This window comes from Dasypus novemcinctus, chromosome 26, assembly GCF_030445035.2.
Source record: "Dasypus novemcinctus isolate mDasNov1 chromosome 26, mDasNov1.1.hap2, whole genome shotgun sequence".
NCBI classification, from domain to species: domain Eukaryota; kingdom Metazoa; phylum Chordata; class Mammalia; order Cingulata; family Dasypodidae; genus Dasypus; species Dasypus novemcinctus.
Window position 1 is genome coordinate 10,834,924 of NC_080698.1, and position 17,394 is coordinate 10,852,317.

At 61.1% G+C, this 17,394-nt stretch overlaps 1 protein-coding gene across 3 annotated transcripts; it reads right to left on the reverse strand.

The window, feature by feature from the left end:
* Positions 1-460: 460 nt before the first annotated feature.
* Positions 461-14,993, reverse strand: MST1R (macrophage stimulating 1 receptor). Of its 3 annotated transcripts, none has more exons than XM_058288129.2 (20): positions 13,473-14,993; positions 10,391-10,579; positions 10,184-10,312; positions 9,863-10,033; positions 9,426-9,586; positions 8,944-9,109; positions 8,699-8,835; positions 8,150-8,311; positions 7,962-8,055; positions 7,611-7,820; positions 7,367-7,513; positions 7,121-7,286; positions 6,827-6,928; positions 6,569-6,751; positions 4,268-4,348; positions 3,924-4,105; positions 3,720-3,829; positions 3,320-3,485; positions 2,747-2,883; positions 461-1,004 (listed from the first exon to the last, which is right to left on the reverse strand). In XM_058288129.2, the coding sequence occupies exons 1-20, from the start codon at positions 14,712-14,714 to the stop codon at positions 749-751; spliced, it is 4,191 nt and encodes a 1,396-aa protein (XP_058144112.1). In that variant the 5' UTR covers positions 14,715-14,993; the 3' UTR covers positions 461-748. The 3 variants fall into 3 exon arrangements, with proteins under 3 accessions (XP_058144112.1, XP_058144111.1, XP_058144113.1); XM_058288128.2 differs by having other exon boundaries at positions 604-1,004; positions 7,611-7,823; positions 13,473-14,794; XM_058288130.2 differs by lacking the exon at positions 461-1,004 and having other exon boundaries at positions 2,753-2,883; positions 3,342-3,485; positions 7,611-7,823; positions 13,473-14,794.
* Positions 14,994-17,394: the final 2,401 nt, after the last annotated feature.

A 17,394-nucleotide genomic window follows, 5' to 3' on the forward strand; every position in this document is an offset into this window, starting at 1 on the left:
TCTCCACCACCTGACGGCGTGTGTGTAGGTGGGAGATGGGGAGCGGCCCTTGCAGGTGGAGTGTGGAACCCTGTGAGGGCTGGGGAAAGCGGGCAGACGGGCCATGCAGAGGGAGAGGCTCTCCCAGCTGCCACATAGTAACCCCTCCCCTTGGTCTCATCCAACAGCCCCCGAGGCCCTGCAATCTGGATTCTGGGCCTTGCCTGACCTTCCTGTTCTCTGGAGCCTTCCTACTGACCCAACACCTTCCAGCCTCAGGGCCTTTGCATGTGCTGCTCACTTGGCCAAAAATTCTCTTCCCCCAACTCTGTACCTGGTAGTCTTTGTCCCACCTTTCAGATCTCAGCACAAACGTCACCACCTGGGGAGGTGCCCCTTACCTCTCTAGCTAAAGTAGTGCTCCAAATCCTCAAAGCAGCATTTTGGCCTTTTTTTTCATTACATTTACCACAATTTGCACTTAAAAATTAACTCGTTTGTTTACTGGTTTAAGGGCCAGTGTCAGTGTGGTCATCACTGAGTCCCCTGGCACAGAAAGCCGGGCACACAGCAGTTGCTCCATAAATAACCATGGCAAGAAGGAACCCCATGCAGAGTGGGGCACCCAGTATGCCCTGCTTGTCCCCCATCACTTCTGGAGGCTAAGGGGCAGGGACGGCAGAGAGTGGCCCTGGCCTCCTTCCATCTGGCATGGCCCAGGGGCAGGTTGGGGTTAGCGTGCAGCCATTAGGTGGGGAGGGGGCTGAGGTCACGTGGGCCGTGGCGGCTCTGAAAGGGGCCGGGGCCGCGCTGTGCTCCTGCACGCCTGTGGGGATGGGGGCTGGTCCAGGGCTGCAGTCGGCGCATCCACAGTGCTGGGGCCCAGGTTCACGTAGGCTGCGGGCAGCTGGACGTAGTGGTCCCCGCGCAGCGTGGCTGCCACGCGCTCCACTTCCCGGGCTAGCTCCCCAAAGGTGGGCCGTGCCCCTGGCTCCGCGGCCCAGCAGCGCTGCATCACAGCAAACCTGCAGAGGGAGGCGGGTGTCAGGGTTAAGTCACCCCCCACCCAGGGCTTCCCACCCCCTCCAAGTCACCCACTGACTGTTAAACCCCTGGCTGGCCTCATAATGGTGAGGTAACAGGGCCTGGTGGTGCCCAGCATCACCCAGCCAGTGGCAGCACTTCTCATTCCTGTAATTGCCATTCCAGTCTTGCCTTCCCGCCTTCCCACCCTGGTGGAGGGTGAATTGACAGGGGATTAAGAGCTTGGACTCCTGCGCCCTGTGGCCTGGGCTGTGTGTTCTTGGGCAAATTTCTTAACCTCTCTGTGCCTCCAGGTCCTTCTCTGATCCCAGAACTGTTGGGGCATAAGGTGAGAGCATGCCTGTGCAGTGCTTGGCGCGGGGCCCAGCTCACAAGCTATCATGGTTATCATCACACATCTTCTGGGAAGGAAGCTTGGGTCCAGTGAAATCGGGGGTTAAAGTCCTGAGACAGGGGCATGTGGGGCAGCAACAGTGTGCCATGGTTCCAAAACAGAGGTTCTCTGGATTTGCCCAGTGGGTCCTAATGCACGTCCTGTTATCTTGGGGATGCCATCCCTGCCTTAATGAAGTGCTGAGTGTCCTACAGGCAGTATCTCATGTAACTCTCAGACTCCCTGAGGGTGGCCATTGTTAGCCCCACTTTCCAGGGCCCAGAGAGGCCTTCATTCTCCCCTTCATTCTCCCGGGGGGCTCGGAGACTTGCCTGCTGAAAGCTCGTGGCTGCGGCTCTCTGGGAATTGCCCTAGGCAGAAAGGAACTGCTTTCCCCAAGCTCATAGCCCCTTTCTGTGGGCAGCCTGGGGCTAGTGACTGGTTGACAGCTGGTACAAAGGCATCATGACCCCTGGCTTCAGAAAAATCTGAAGGGTCATCCCAGCTCAAGAAATCCCGGTGGTGTGGGCCGTGGCCTCTGCTGCACCTGCACGGCAGCCCCACTTCTCCTCTGCCCCGCCTGCGCCCCTCCTCCTTAACCTACCCAGAAACTCCTGGCACGCACATTTCATCTCAGGGTCTGTTTTTAGGAGCCCAACCTGAGCACAAGCAGGCGGTGGAGTCAATCTCCCGGACTTCAGATCGGATGTATTGGTGAAATGAATAATCAAGATCAAACCCGAGCAGGCAGGGCCGTGAGGAAGGAGTCGCTGCCCACCTTCACCTGTGCTCTGGTTTGCCTTGCTCTAACCGCCGAGACCCGGGCACAGCTTAGGCACGCGTGATGCTCATCAGGCCAAACCTCGGCACCGAGCCCACCCACGAGCACCATGACAACACAGCTGCCGCCATCCCTACGTGAACGAGGAGTCTGAAGCTGTGTCCAGTGGGGGACAGAAACCTGGTCTGGAGCTCTGGAGGGGGCCGGTGTGGGAGCTGACGGGAGCTTGAGGTTCAATGAGTAGGAAAGATGGGAAACAGCCTCCCCCCCCTCCCCCCCCCCCGCAGCAGAAGTGGGGTGAGTAGAGTGCTGGGAAATAAAATCACTGGCCTCGACCCAGACTCTGAGTTGGGAATGTTGTTACCATGGTAACCACGATGTCCTCCCGGCACCCTTTCCGGGATGGGGGCTGGACCAGCCCAGAGATGAGGAAACTGAGGTTCAGAGAGGGTTCCTGGTGCAATCGACCAGAGGATTGGGCACAGAGTCAGGCCAGGAACCTGTCTCCTGCCTCCTCCACACCTCCGGGGCCCAGCTCCCCTTCCCACCTACGCCCTCCGCACACTCACAGGGAGTTAGGGCAATACTCAGGCTGGGGCAGGCGCCGACCCTGGTCCAGGAAGTGGATGAGGTCAAAGGGGTCAACGTGTGGGTATGGTGGGGCACCCCGTGTTAGCAGCTCCCATAGCAGCACGCCAAACGACCACTGGGGAGAAAGACGAGAAGACAGGGGACTCAACTCCCATCCCCAAATCTGGGGGCAGGCCCTCTGCCTCCCAAAGCCCTGCAGCTGGAAGTGCAGGACCCACACCCCCCACTCAGAGTCCATCCCTCCATGCCTCACAAGTATCTTCCCTCTGTCTCCCCCACCTTGGCCTCCTTTTCAGAGGAAAAAACCCCGAGAGCTGGGGCTGAGCAGGGGCTGGATTGTCCACGAGGAGGCAATGTGTTCAGAGGCTCCTCTTGCCCTGGCGGGTATCAGAGTCCCTCGTATGCTTGTCCACAAGGGGAGCAAATGGGATGGGGAGTCGCCTAGCCTGGGGATTTCCTGGGCTCTGATCATTCTCTGGAGCTGAACGGGCAAGGTCAAGCGTGCCCAGGGCCCTGAGGCCATGCAGGCCCCGGGACAGGTGGGGCCTCACCACATCGGACTTGGTAGTGAACCTGTAGGTCTGCAGGCTCTCCAGGGCCATCCACTTGACAGGCAGGCGAGCATGGCGGTGATGGCGGATGCTGTAGTACTCCTTGTCCAGGATGTCGCGGGCTAGTCCAAAGTCAGCCACCTTGACTGTGAATGACTCGTCTAGCCTGGGAGGGGGGAGCATAGTTAGGACTGGCCCCCGGCAGGCCCTGAACACCCCCCGTTCCAAGCTCTCACAGGATTTCAGAGCCAGACCCTCCAGTCCAAGCCTGTGCTGGGCAGATAGGAAAACTGAGGCCCAGAGGGTTGGGGGGGACTGCACAGAGAGGGCTGGAGGGTGGGCCCTTCCCTGAGGCACCCTTAGGCGACTGCCTACCCTGGTGCCCTGTTCCCTTCCTCACATGCAGTTCCGAGCAGCCAGGTCCCTGTGCACAAATTTCTGCTCCGCCAGGTACTCCATGCCGCGGGCCACCTGCAGGCCGAAGCTGATGAGGTCCTTCACCGTGGGGTTCTGGGGGCACAGGTGGGTGGGTGGGCAAGGGCAGAGCAGCTCCATCCCCAGCTGCTGCCCAAGCCCCCTCACCCAAGACCAGCCGAGCACCGACCCGCAGGGGTGAGCGGATGAACCGGAGCAGGTCTCCGTGGTGCATGTAGGGCAGGAGCACGCAGGGCAGCCCCTCGGGTGGCAGCACGATGCCAACGAGGGCCAGCACGTTCGGGTGGTGCAGGCCGCGCATCAGCAGCCCCTCGCGCAGGAAGGCCTCCACCTCCTGCACTTCCGTGATGCCTGCGGAGCCGTGGGGAAAGCCCGGGGCAGAGCGGCCCCTCGCCAAGGTCAGAGGGGGAAGGGAGAAGACAGCTCTCCTGCTCAGGGTCGCTCAGGGAGGTGGTGGCGTGGCGGGAACGAGGACCCCCCCCAGCTGGGGGCTCTGGCCCCTGCCCTACTTACGGCTCAGCGACTTGATGGCACAGTGGATTTGATTCTGCGCCGGGTCTGTGTAGTCCCCGTGATAGACGATTCCAAAGTGGCCTGGTGACAGGGAGGCGGTGGGAGGGACCCTGGCTCATAGGACTTGCACCACACCTGATCCCTGACAACCAGGCCTCAAGGCACAGCTGGCCAATCTGACATTGAAAACAGCAGCCGGGAAGTGGACTTGGCCCAGTGGTTAGGGCGTCCGTCTACCACATGGAGGTCCACGGTTCAAACCTCGGGCCTCCTTGACCCGTGTGGAGCTGGCCCATGCACAGTGCTGATGCGCACGAGTGCCCTGCCACGCAGGGGTGTCCCCTGCATAGGGGAGCCCCACACGCAAGAAGTGTGCCCCATAAGGAGAGCCGCCCAGCGCAAAAGAAAGTGCAGCCTGCCCAGGAATGGTGTCGCACACACGGAGAGCTAACACAGCGGGATGATGCAACAAAAAGAAACAGATTCCCATGCCGCTGACAACAACAGAAGCGGACAAATGGAAGAACACGTACGGAATGGACACAGAGAACAGACAGCTGGGACTGGGTGGAGAAAGGGGAGAGAAATTAAAAAATAAATAAAAATAAATAAATAAATAAATAAATAAATAAATAAAAACAGCAGCAGTGGGAAGCAGCTGTGGCTCAACCGATTGGGCTCCCGTCTACCACACGGGAAGCCCTGGGTTTGCGTCCCAGGGCCTCCTCGTGAAGGCAAGCTGGCCCGTGCCGGCGGAGAGCCGATGCAGCAAAATGATGCAACAAAAGGAGACAAGCAGACACAGAAGAACGTGCAGCTAATGGACACAGAGCAGACAGCAAGCAAGGGGCAAGGGGGGATAAATAAATAAAAACAAACAAAACCAAACAAAAAAAGCAGCAACAGCACAAAAGGACAAATATTGCATGATCTCACTTATGAAATAACTAGACTATGCAAATTCATAGAGACTGAAGGTTACACACAACGGGGTAGGGGGTGGGGAACGGGGAGTTAATGCTTAATGGAGAATTAAGTTTCTATCTGGGGTGACAGAAAAGTTTTGGTAATGGATGGTAGTGATGGTAGCAGCACATTGTGAAGGTAAGTCATACCAAAGAAGAGTATGCTTGAAAGTGGTCAAAATGGGAAATGTTATGCTGTATATATGTTCCACAATAAATTTTTTTTTTTTAATTTTTATTTAATCTCCCCCCCTCTCCCGGTTGTCTGTTCTCTGTGTCTATTTGCTGCCGTCTTGTTTCTTTGTCCACTTCTGTTGTCGTCAGCGGCACGGGAAGTGTGGGCGGTGCCATTCCTGGGCAGGCTGCACCTTCTCTCGCGCTGGGCGGCTCTCCTTACGGGGCACACTCCTTGCGTGTGGGGCTCCCCTATGTGGGGGACACCCCTGCGTGGCACAGCACTCCTTGCGCACATCAGCACTGCAAGTGGGCCAGCTCCACACGGGTCAAGGAGGCCTGGGGTTTGAACCACGGACCTCCCATGTGGTAGATGGATGCCCTAACCACTGGGCCAAGTCGGTTTCCCCTCACAATAAAATATTAAAAAAATATATGAGGGAAGTGGACTTGGCCCAGTGGATAGGGCATCCGTCTACCACATGGGAGGTCCGCGGTTCAAACCCCGGGCCTCCTTGAGCCATGTGGAGCTGGCCCACACACAGTGCTGATGAGCGCAAGGAGTGCTGTGCCACGCAGGGGTGTCCCTATGTAGGGGAGCCCCACGCGCAAGGAGAGCGCCCCGTAAGGAGAGCCGCCCAGCGTGAGAGAAGGTGCAGCCTGCCCAGGAATGGTGCCGCACACACGGAGAGCTGACACAACAAGATGACTCAACAAAAATAAACAGATTCCCGTGCCGCTGACAACAACAGAAGCAGACAAAGAAGACGCAGCAAATAGACACAGAGAACAGACAACTGGGTGGGAGGGGGAAGGGGAGAGAAATATATAAATCTTTAAAAAAATATATATATATATATGAAAAGTTAGATAATAAACGGTATTTTAAATAACTTAATGTAGCAAGAAAAAACAAGACCCAAGCAGCAGCTGCATGAAGGCAGGGCCTGCAGCCCTCCCACGCCCACTTAACCCTTAGCAGAATTCCCTGAAGATGGCACTTTGTTCATCTCTATTTCACAGATGAGCAAGTGGAGACTCAGGGAGGTTAAGCAGTGTCCAAGGTCACACAGTTCGGCGAGAAGGTCCGACAAGAATCTGTCCCTTGAGCCCATGTTGTCTTGGGAGCTCATCTCTGCCCCGCCTGGCCTGGCCTCCTCACCTTTGCCAATGACTTGGTCACTGTGAATGACCACCTGCTCATGGGGAATCAGCACATCCTTGACCTCGGCCAGGAGCTTAGAGTCCAGTTCCCTGAGCTGGATTGACTCTGTCCGGAGCAGTGGGACACGGGACCCATCCCCGTCGTCTGAGGCCACTCTGTGAGCCTGAGTGGCAGGGGGTCCTGTGTGGGAGGGGCAATGAGGGGCTTGGGAGACAGAGGGGGTGGCTCCAGCTCCCAGTGCCTCCACCACCTCACCAAGGCCATTTCTGTAGTCAGAGCCCGAGCGGAGCAGAGGCAGGGGGATGGTTCCAGAGGTCCGGTCCAGAGATGCCAGGTCATCCAGGTTGGGAGAAATGGCTGTGGAAGGGTGACCCTTGGTGGCCAGGCTCTAGAAGTTCCTTGGGGCTGACCCTCACCCAGGAGAGTGGGCAGACCCCCAAAGCCCGGGCAGAGTGGGGATGTAGGGAACGGGTGATGCCGCCATTTGGGGAACGGGTGATGCCGCCATTTGGGAGGAAGGCCGAGTAGTGGTAGGGGCGGGGGGCTCACCCAGCTGCTTCCGCCGCCACCAGTGGCTGAAGATCAGCACAGCGGCCAGTGCAGCCATAAGCAGGAGCAGGGCCAGCAAGACACCAAGAAGCATGCCCTGTGGGAGCCCCTCTGGGCCCAGCCGCACCACCGCACCCAGGATGTGACACTCATCGTCCACGCAGACCTGGGGGCAAGCGGCAGCTCAGTCCTGGCCTGCAGGTCCTTCACGCACGTCTCCTGCAGAGGGCCAGCTGGGTGGCCTACCTGCAGCGGGGCGCCGTCCGTGCCGAGTTGCAGGGAGCGGGGCAGGGGGCAGACGACCATATCCCCCCGGAACTCGTGCTGGCAGCTCTCACCACCCACGGTCACGTTCACAGTCACGCAGTCAGCCACAGCACTCAGCCCGATATACTGCGGAGATGGTCATGAGAAGCTGCCAGTGGCTCCAGCTTTCCTCGGGCAGGCTCCGGCCTTACCCCCGCACTGGCCCCGTCCACCCCACACCTACTTGGAACTTGACGGCGTACTCCTCGGGCTTCAGCGGGGCCAAGTTGGCACTGGGCACACTGGGCGGAGGCAGGAAGCGAAAGCCGGGCAGTGTGAAGGCAGCGGCGCCATCCCCCCAGGCACTCAGGTTCCCAGCTGTCCACCCCTGGGGTCCTCGGACCACGTATTCAGGCAAGCGGCACCGGTGCTCGTCCGGGAGCTGCCCCTCACACTGCTGGGGCCCACATGACCGTGTTAGCTGGGGGCCCCATCCGTGGCCCCCGCAGTCTCCTCAGCCCGGCACGGGGTGGGGCTGGAGCTCAGGAGACGGTCTCGCCTTCCTCCCACTCTGCGGCTGCCAGCGCCTGCTCACCCTGTTTTCCACTGCCCCGAGCCCGTCGTGGAACGATAGCGCTAGGCGCCACGCTGAGGTCAGGTGCTGGCCACGGATGGTGACGTGGGAGCCGCTGTGGGGGAGGGCAGGGTGGTGGGCTTGGGGTGCTCTCCGAGGCTGGCTCCCTCACCCCTTGGAGGCCGGAGCAGGCAGGGAGTGGCACTGACTTGTAGCCGCAGCTAGGGCTGATGCTCAGCACAAGGGGGTCTTCCCGGTAGTGGAAGGTCCAGGCGCCAGGCACCTGGGCACCCCCCACCTGCAGGCGAAGGGGAACCCTGGCCGTGGCAGCACCAGGGGGGGTGGCACACAGAAGCTGCTCCTCGCTGACCCTGCGGATCGGGCTTGGGCTCAGCAGCAGCCCCAGGTGGTGGCCGGGCCCACCTCCTCAAGGCGCCTGCCCGTCCCTCCCAGTTCTTCTGTTGGCCATTGCCCCCCAGACGCCAGTGGTCTGTGCGATGATTGGGTGGGTGGTCCCAGTAAGACCCCTAGGAAGGTGGGCCGAAGCAGATGGACTTTGGGATGGGCTCTCTTGTTCCCACATCAGCACGTGTGCTGAGGGCAAGCGGGCAGCACCCTCCTGGTCCTCCTCCCCTCACCGACACATGTCTGGGTCCTCCTCTCCCTGCCCTGGCAGGAGCCCGGGTCCCCCACTGGTGAGGGCTCCCCCCGGTGGGCCCCGTGGCCTCCCGTCCATCCCCTTGCCTGCTGGCACTTACCTTTCCAGCAGGCACTTGGTGCCATTGACCAGCACAGCCCGGCTGGTGCCCACGGACAGGGCTCGACCTTGCAGGGTGAGGAGGGTGCCCCCCGCCCGCGGGCCAAACAGGGGCTGCACGGAAGTCAGCGCTGGCTCCTAAGGGAGCATGGAGGTGGCTTAGCTACAACAGACCCCCACCCCAAGCCCTTCCCTGGCCATACCGCCTGGCCAGCCAAGGGAGCAGGAGGGGTGCGGTGGCCTCACCATGAAAGAGAAGCCTGGCAGCACGGAAGTACCATCTATCCGGAAATGCCTGCCCAGCGGCATGTTGGTCACAGTGAGGGTGATGTTGGCAGGCCCTGTGGTCTGTGTGCCCGAGGACTCCAGCTCACACTGAAGCTCCTCAACAAAGTCCTGCCGGGGCACTGGGCTGGGGCACAGAGATGACCCCTGAGGTCGGCAGGCCTGACTGCATGCCCCTCTGAGCCTGAAGGTGACATCTCCCCACTCAGGCCCTCCTCCAGGTATGCAGGATCTTGGTGGGCAGGGACCACCCTTGACCAGCTTGTGACACCACAGGCACATGCAGGCTCAGAAAGGAGCACAGATGTTTCCCCAGACACACACCAGCTAGCGCCTCTGCTGGTCACTAGCTTGTCCCTACCCTCTTAGTCTTGATAAGCAGAGGACAGGGTCTCAGAGGGAAGGGGTTTCCTGGGTGCCCCCGGCAGCAGACCAGGTTGTACCTGATGTTCGAGGTGTCCTTGGGCAGCAGCCGGCAGGGACTTTGGCCCACGGTGATCTGATGCGTGTTCTCAGGCACCACGCCAGCAGGGTGCGAGTAGAAGTTGGAGCCACACAAGGTCAGCCTTGTGCTGCCCCTTAAGGGCCCACTGTAGGGGTAGAACTGAGGCGGGGACAGACGGGCTCGTCAGCCTCCTCTGCTTTCCCACACCACTTGCCTGCCTCACATCCCAGACCCTCTACGTCACAGGCTAGTCTTCAGATACTCAGGCACTGCCCTGCCACCAAGTCTTTGTGTGGTCCTCTCTGCCAAAGATGTCCTCCTCGTGGATATGGAGGGCACGCCAGAACTAAGGAGGATTGTGGTCAAGACCTGTTGATCTCCACCTCAGGCCCAGCTTATCCCACCCTTACCTGTGCCTGGCTAGGGAAGCCATACCTCAGTGAGCTCAGGTGGGCAGTGGTCTTGTTGCCACACGCGGGGGCACTCCTTCTGCCGGCCGCACTTGTCCCCACACCAGCCACAGCCCATGAAACGCTGTGCACGTAGGCAACGCCCACAGGTGAGGAAATGGTGGCAGCCAGGGCCCTGGATGGGAACCTGAAAGACCTTGGGGTAGGAGACACTGGTTTAGGGGTGGCTGGGGAGGGGAATGGGCCCCATTGACTGCCTGGTCCCATTCCAGATCAGGAAGATGGAACCTGGGTGTGTCAATGCCTCGCTGGATTGGGTGGTAGCCCCAGCCCTGGCCCACATTACCTGGTCCCCAGAGGCAAAGAACAGGTGGTCCCCGAGGCGACTGACGTCCCGCTGCACGGGCTGCCCGCTGCTGCCCAGCGAGAAGTTGGACACATACAGCAAGTAGTTGAGAGACCTGGCCAACTCCACCTGGGACAGGTCAACTGTCAACGAAACAGGGATGGGGACAGGGACCCGGGGCCAGGGAGCTATGGGGATGACACTCACCTGCAGGATGCGCCCGTCAGCTGTGCCCATGTGGGCTACCGTGTCATTGTCAAGGCGCGTCACGTGCAGCGCAGTGATCTGCACCGGCCCCAGGAGCCCGTTGAATAGGTCCACACGTAAGAGGTTGCTACTGACCAGCAGAGGGAAGTGATGGCAGCTGGCGTTGGGGCCGGGGGCTACCGGGCCAGGCTGGGGAGGGCCGAGGAGTGGGTCAGGGCCCAGCTCCACCCACTGACCCCTCGGTGCCTCCATCAGTGATCACAGCAGCCCAGGACTCCCGGCCGTCATGGGGCCTGGCTGGAGAAGGCTCCAGTCCTGCCAGCCGCCCCTCCACAGGGCTCTCAGAGGTGGCAGGGGCAGGGAAGGAAGCCTGGGATGGAAGGCTGGTGCCCTCCCTCCTGCCCTACCCTGCCACACCCACTCTGATAATGAGTTACCAAGTCTAGCTCATTCTGTCCTCACAACCACCCTGTAGAGTGGGCGCTCCCACCACTACCTCCATATTTTACAGATAAAGGAGCAGGTTCAGAGAGGTGTGGACACCTGTTTAAGGCCTCACAGCCCCTTAGGAGAGGAGCCGGGTTTGAACTCTGAGTCTTACCAAGGCCTCTCCCACCCTCTGCTGCCTCTTCCCTGACTACTTGTGTATACTTTGGCAAACTGTCCCCTTGCCAGGCCTCAGTTTCCCCACCCGCCCAAGGGGCTGGCCTGTGGTTTAATTGGCCAGTACAAGCCTGGCAACATGGTCCTTCTTTTTGAGACTACAAAGACCGCCCTCCACTTCCAGCTGTTCCCTGGATAAATTCAGGGTACAGAAGGGTAAATTGAGGCTGAGGGCCTGGGTGTCAGGCTAGGCACCACTGGCCGAGAAACACTAACCCTTCTGCTCTCAGCAGGGGAGGGTTTAGGGGCTGCACCCAGTGCCCTAGGGCAGGACTGAGGAAGCTTCTGGGAAACCAGGAAGCCAGGATGTGAGTGGGAGGTAGCAGAGGTACATGTGAGGTGCAGGCACAGCCCAGCAGCCCCAGGTGCCCAGGATGGCCCTCACCATCATTCAAGGCCGGAGCCTCTGAGATGCCCCATCAGACCAAGCGGGCTTAACCCAGACCTGAGTCCTGGGGGCTGATCAGGAGCCCTGGCAGCGAGAACCGCAGAGCCACCGGGCCGAGAAACCCCACACCCTGGCCTGTCATCTAGGTGGGGAGAGACTGGGACTCTGGCCTCACCTGAGGGGGGTGAGGGGACTGGCCCCAGCAGGAAGCCTGCTTGGTGTTTTCAGCATGACTCAGGGACAGGTGAGGCTTTGAGGCGTAATATAGGGCCACACCCCTGCCTCTTGCCTGTAAGCCCTGGGGCCTTAGCTCTGGGGTTCCCAGCTTGTCCAGAGGCCCCCGGCTCCTGAAAATACTTGACTCAAGTGCCCAATGCCCCACGCACAAGGGTGACTCCCCCAGACCACTCACGGAGGGCAGGCACCAGCTCTAAGCCCCTTGGACTTGCGGAGGCCAGCCAGGAACGCTGGGTGGGTGCAGCCCCCGTGGCTGTGTGCCTAGAGGCAGTGGGCAAACACCGCACAGGGCTGACCCACACACCTCCCAGGGAGCAGGCCAGCTTGTGGGTAGCGCCCGAGATTCTGAGATTAGGCCTCCCCGAGCCTGGCACTGCCCGGTCCTGGTGGGTGTCTACTGACCCACTGACCACTAGCCAAGTTGGGGAGAAGTTCTTACTCCTTGGAGGGAAGGAAAAAAATTCAGGGGTGCCCAACCCCTGACAAGGAGTCCTCATCCTCAGGCCTCCTCAATTCTGAGGGACTCAGCAGATGGGGGGAGCCTGAAGATCTCCCACCTCAAGCTGGGTATAAATTCTTGGCCCAGATCTGGGCCATCACCAGGAACTGGGAAGGAGTTAGCCGAGAAGGTCCCAGCAGGGCCAGGGTCTCATAGTGACGAGAGGCCCTGAGAGCAGGAGCTCTGAGTCAGCCCACCGAAAAGCAAAGCCTCTTGTCCAACGCTCCCTTCACCCCATCTCCCTGGTTTAATCTCTTATAATCTTGGGTAGGATTGTTTCAATGGCTCCAAGGGATCAGTTTTCGTTTTGGCCTCAGGGTAGCATTTTAAGGAATGTCTTATTTGTCTCTGCTCCAGCTCCCTGACACCAGGGCTAGCCAGGGCCTGGGTAGGGTCTGATGGAAGAGGCCCTGATTTGGCCTGAGTTGTGAGGTCTTCTGCCCAGGAAGAGAACGGGGACTGAGGCAGGGCCCCAATCACAATGGAAATGTCTAGGGACTCCTGCCTGGTGGAACAATTCCAAACAGGCCCTCCCTGGCCTTCACTCGTCCCCAGCTGTTTACATTTGCCTGCACAAGACTCGCCGAACCTTCTAGAGCCAAGCTGCCTTCTCAGCATGTCCTCCCCCAATCATGTCAAGGAAAGCAATCTGGGAGGGAGGGCAGTCGGTGAAGCGCAGGCCACCCAGGCTCCCCGGCAAGGACCTAGCCTTGCTCAGCAGGCTCCCTGGGCCCTGGGTGGGGGGATATTCTCTGAGAACTCCTGCCCCACCCTCTTTGGAAAGTGGAGCATAACAAGTGCTCCCACAGGGAAAGTGAAACTGTTGGCAAGCAGCTGCCGGAGTCTGCGAGCATTGCCTGTGTACATATATGTACATGTGTAGGGGGCTGTTTGTGTGTGTGTGTGTCCCTGCAGGTGTGTGTGGCAGACAGGTGGCCAGGGGAATGGGGGTGATGACCAGAGTTTGAGGGCTGGGTCTGGCAGGGAGACACTTATGATGCAGGACAGTCCTCACTTAAGAAAGGAATCCATGTAAAAAGTCCACCAGAGGCCATGATGGCTGGGAGGGAGGAAGAACAAGATGAGGTAGCCATGGGGGCCAGCATGGCTGGGAGAGTCCCCCCTGCCCCTAAGTGGCCCCCTAAACCACTCCTAGCACTAAGGGATTGGGTGGAAGAGAAGACTTCTCCTGCCTGCCCTCCCTGTCCCAGGTCCTCCCGGAGGTGGAAGGGAAGCAGCCTGAGGTCAGCCACGTGCCGGCTGGTCATAGGTCAGGGGCCCTTCATTCTGCTTACCGGGTTGGGACATAAGCTGGGCGCCTGGAAGAAGTCGAGGCCTCGCCGTAGTCCCACCGGCACTGGGGGCTCACAGCAGCGCTCCACACCCTCCTCGATGAGGCGGTCCAGCAGGTGGATGGGGAAGGCGCAGACAACGGAGGTAGGGCCCGCGTCCGGGCTGCCCGCCCTGCTGGCCACGAAGACCCCAAACAGCACGTCCTGGCCCTCTGCGATGCTCAGCTCCGCAGCTAGCCGGGCGCCCACCGGGGCGGTGTGAGCCGCCTGCAGCAGCGGGTAGGGCTGGCCGCCGTCGGGGGACCCGCGGCGCCGGCGTTTGGGCGCGAACCGGCAGTCCAGGATCAGCTCGCGGTAGTCGCCCAGCTCGGCCTCGGTGGCGCTGAGCCGGGCCAGGCGCGTGTGCAGCGTCCCCGGGACAGCCGGCACGCTGGCCGGCTGCACCGCCAGGAAGTAGACGAAGGCGCCCGCCCGGAAGCTGTGCACGTACTCGATCCGGTAGGCGGCGAGGTGCGCGGGCAGCACCGACAGCGCCGCGAAGCCCGGCGCGAAGCCCGAGGCGTCGGCCTTGAGGCGCCGGATAGACACGGAACGCGGGCTGAAGCTGGCCGCCACGGCCGCGTCCAGGGAGGACGCCACGTAGAAGTAGGAAGCGTGGCCCTGCTCGACCACGGTCACGCGGGTGCCCAGCGGGCTGGCCACGCAGTCGGGGCAGTGCTCGGGCCGGTTGTCGCGGGCGGAGAAGAGGCAGGCGGGCGGCGCCAGGTGCACGGCCGCCCCGCGGGCCTCCAGCTCGTGGAGGAAGCAGCGGCCCTGCAGGCTCGAGCCGCAGCTGATCAGAGCAGGCAGCGCGGGCTCCAGCACCAGCACCTTCATGTCTGTGTCGCCCCGGGGGCCGCGGGGTCCTGGGCCACAGGACGCGCACGTCTGGCAGCCCGGGTCCCCAGTGGGGCCCGTGGTCAGGCTCTGGACGAGCTGCAGGCCCGGCCCCAGCACGTGCAAGCGGTTCCGTGTGGCCACGAACACGGCACTCCCGTCCACGCCGCCCTCGTGGGTGACTACCGCCTGTACCGTACCGTTGGCTGAGAAGGTGGGCACCGCGTACTCCACGTCAAAGTCTCGGGAGGCGGCGTATGGGATCCGCGGGCACTGCCAGTCTCGGTCCGCTGCCGGCACCGGCGGAGGTGGCAGCAGCAGCAGCAGCCACAGCAGGGAGGGCCGCGGTGGCGGCAGGAGAAGCGCCATCGAGGCCGGGCTGGGCGCCCGCTGGGATCCCTGCAGGCCCTCGTCCGGCCGGGTGCCGGCTCGAGCTCAGCATCCAGCGCCGGTCCTGCGAGCCCTCGGGCAGTCGCCCCCGGGCGGGGCTCCCGTGAAACCCGATCCTCGCCCTTGGTACCGGGTCTGAGCCGAAGGCGCGGACGGACAGACTGACCCGGCGTGTAGCGGCAGTTTCACCTGCGGCTCCCAGCCCGCCCGCAGAGCAAAGTAGGCGGGAGGGCAAGGGGCGCGCGGGCGGGCCCGAGCAGGCGGGCGGGGCCGGGGCGGGGTGCGCGGAAGGCCAGCCTCTCCGTCCCGCCGACTCACCCCGCCCTCGGGAGCGTGGGTCCTGCCGCCTTCTTGGGCGCCTTGTTCTCAGCTGCCTGTGGGCGGGTGGATGTGCGTAGGGTGGCCTTGAGATTGATGAGCAGGCTTGGGCGAGGTGGGGCCGGCCTGCGTAGGCGCTGGGACACCCTGCCTCATTTCCTCCTGTGGAGCCAGTTTGCAGCAACACCTTCAGTTCCATATAGACAGGGACAGGGCCCGGGTCCCACCCATATAAGGAACAGAGAAGAGGAATATGGGGCAGACAAGGGGAGGCCCCAGCAGGAGAGGGTGTGTGGAGCCATCCTCCTGTGGCCTGCCCCAGGCTGCCCTTGTCAGGGTGCGGTCAGAGGCAAGTGTGCTGCTCCCTGCCCCGCCTGGGTGGTAGATGGTTACAGGGGGGAGCTGGACCCTGCTGGCTGGACTTCTGAGTTGGGGGAGAGGCAGCCCCTGCAAGGGCCCAGCCCTGCTCCGGTCTTTCCACCGCAACCTCAGTGTATGGAAGCTGTAGGACTGGTGACAAAACCCAAAGTGCCAGCCTCTGGGAAGGTATGCCCGCCACCACACTTCCCAGCCGTGCTCCAGGGCTCTCCTGACGGTGGGGGAGCAGGGTGCCTGCAGCCTGCTCGGCTCTGTAAGCCCTGCTGGGCCTCGTTCTCTTGAAATGAGGCTGGAGTTCTGGCAAGGTGGCTGTCCAGAGGCCTCTCTCCAACCTGTGTGGGGCTGGGGCAGGCGTGGGGTGGAGATAGCCTCTTGGGCCAGGAGACGGGAAGCAGCTTTATAGGGTGGACCTGGCTGAGGTCCAAGGGACTAGTGGGCAGTGGGGTCCTAGAGCGGCGTGGAGTGGGGTAGGGTGGTGTGGGAGGAGTCTCCTCCCCTCTCCCACCCAGCCCCTACTCCAGGTGCCTGTGTCCTCCAGGGAATCTGACCTTTACTGGTGCTACCCCTCTTTCCAGGAGCACCCTTTCCCCTTCCTCCTCTTGCAACTTAGGTGGCTCTTTGGGGGGGTCTTCCTGACCCAGACCATGCCAGGCCCCTCTCCTGGGTCCCACAGCCCCAATGCTACACCTACCCCAGCACAGGTCACTCCAGATTCCTGACTCTGCTCCCCCGACCCCATCCGCAGTTCCCAGTGCAAGCCTGGACCCCAGGTTGGAGCTCAGTGAGCACCAGGTGGAGAGAAGTGGGCAGCCACACCCAGTGGAGGGAAGATACGCAGTGTAAAAGGCGCTGCCTTCCCGAACCAGAATTGGCCTGGAAATGAATGAATGCCCAGGGAAAGCAGGGCGCGGTTCCTGTGTTTCAGTGGCTACATGTTTCCTAAGATAGTCAGTTTCACGGGGTAAAATGGAAATGAAACATTCCCCAAACGGTGCTGGGATCTGGGTCTCCCTGTGACCCCCATCCTGCCTCAGGGCTTTCAGAGAGGATTTCTTCCTAGATGGCTCTGCCCACCCATTTATGGGGGCAGGGTGGGGTGGGGTGCAGTAGCCATCAGTTGGTCCTCTGCTGCCCTCATGTGGCCACACCGATGATCGCCCATGCCAGCGACCCCTGGGCCCACAGGAGCACCCACCCCTTTCCTCCTCGCCGCCTGCAGGAGAGGATCAGGCAGGTCATGAGGGCAGGGGGGAGTGGAGCTAATGGGGCCCTGCAGAGTGCAGGTATTCCCCGCAGCTTACCCGCAGCCTGCTTAGGATCTGCCCAACTTCCCGGGCATCTGCCACCTTGAAGGAGGACAACTCAAACCCAAAGATGTCACCTTAGCAGCAGCCAGGAGGGTCTACCTACAATAGGACTACATCACTCACTCCTAAGCTTGAAAGCCTTCAATGGCTCCCCACTGCCAGGCTTTTACCTGGAACCCGAGAACCCCAGGTCTGACGGACTTTCCCAGCTTCACTGTAGACTGGTCACTAACCAGGCACTTCCCTTTGCACATGCTGGTCCCTCCACCAGGAGCACCTTCTCTGTTTGCCTGTCATCCCTCCCCTGATGCCCAAACCCACATTCCTTAGTGCCCCACTGTCCTAGGTACACACACTCCCCTAACTGTGACGCCGTTCTCCTGCTTCTGCCCAGAATAGATGCCGAACGACAGAGAAGCTGAGGGCCCTCTGGCCAGTAGGGGACTCGGGACTAAACACCAGCCAGAACACCAGTAGCAGTCAAGGGCTGCCGGCTTGGCACCTCCCTGCCCCAGGGCAGTGGTTTGGTTCCCTGGTCGGGAGCAAGGGGAGGAACAGTAGTGCAAAATGGGCAGAAGAGGGTCTTGGCATGTGTGTGGCGTGAGCTGGACCCACCAAGACTGTGGCTGTTCCCCAGGGGCTTTGGAGCCTGGGCA

Bases quoted from the DNA above. Each gene is read 5' to 3' on its own strand.
- MST1R (XM_058288128.2), bottom strand. From the start codon at position 14,714: ATGGCGCTTCTCCTGCCGCCACCGCGGCCCTCCCTGCTGTGGCTGCTG. The intron at 8,836-8,943 runs GTGAGGCCACCG...ATGCTCCCTTAG, and splicing joins TGCCAGGCTTCTCTTTCATG to GAGCCAGCGCTGACTTCCGT. The intron at 7,514-7,610 runs GTAGGTGTGGGG...CCATCTCCGCAG, and splicing joins AGTACGCCGTCAAGTTCCAA to TATATCGGGCTGAGTGCTGT.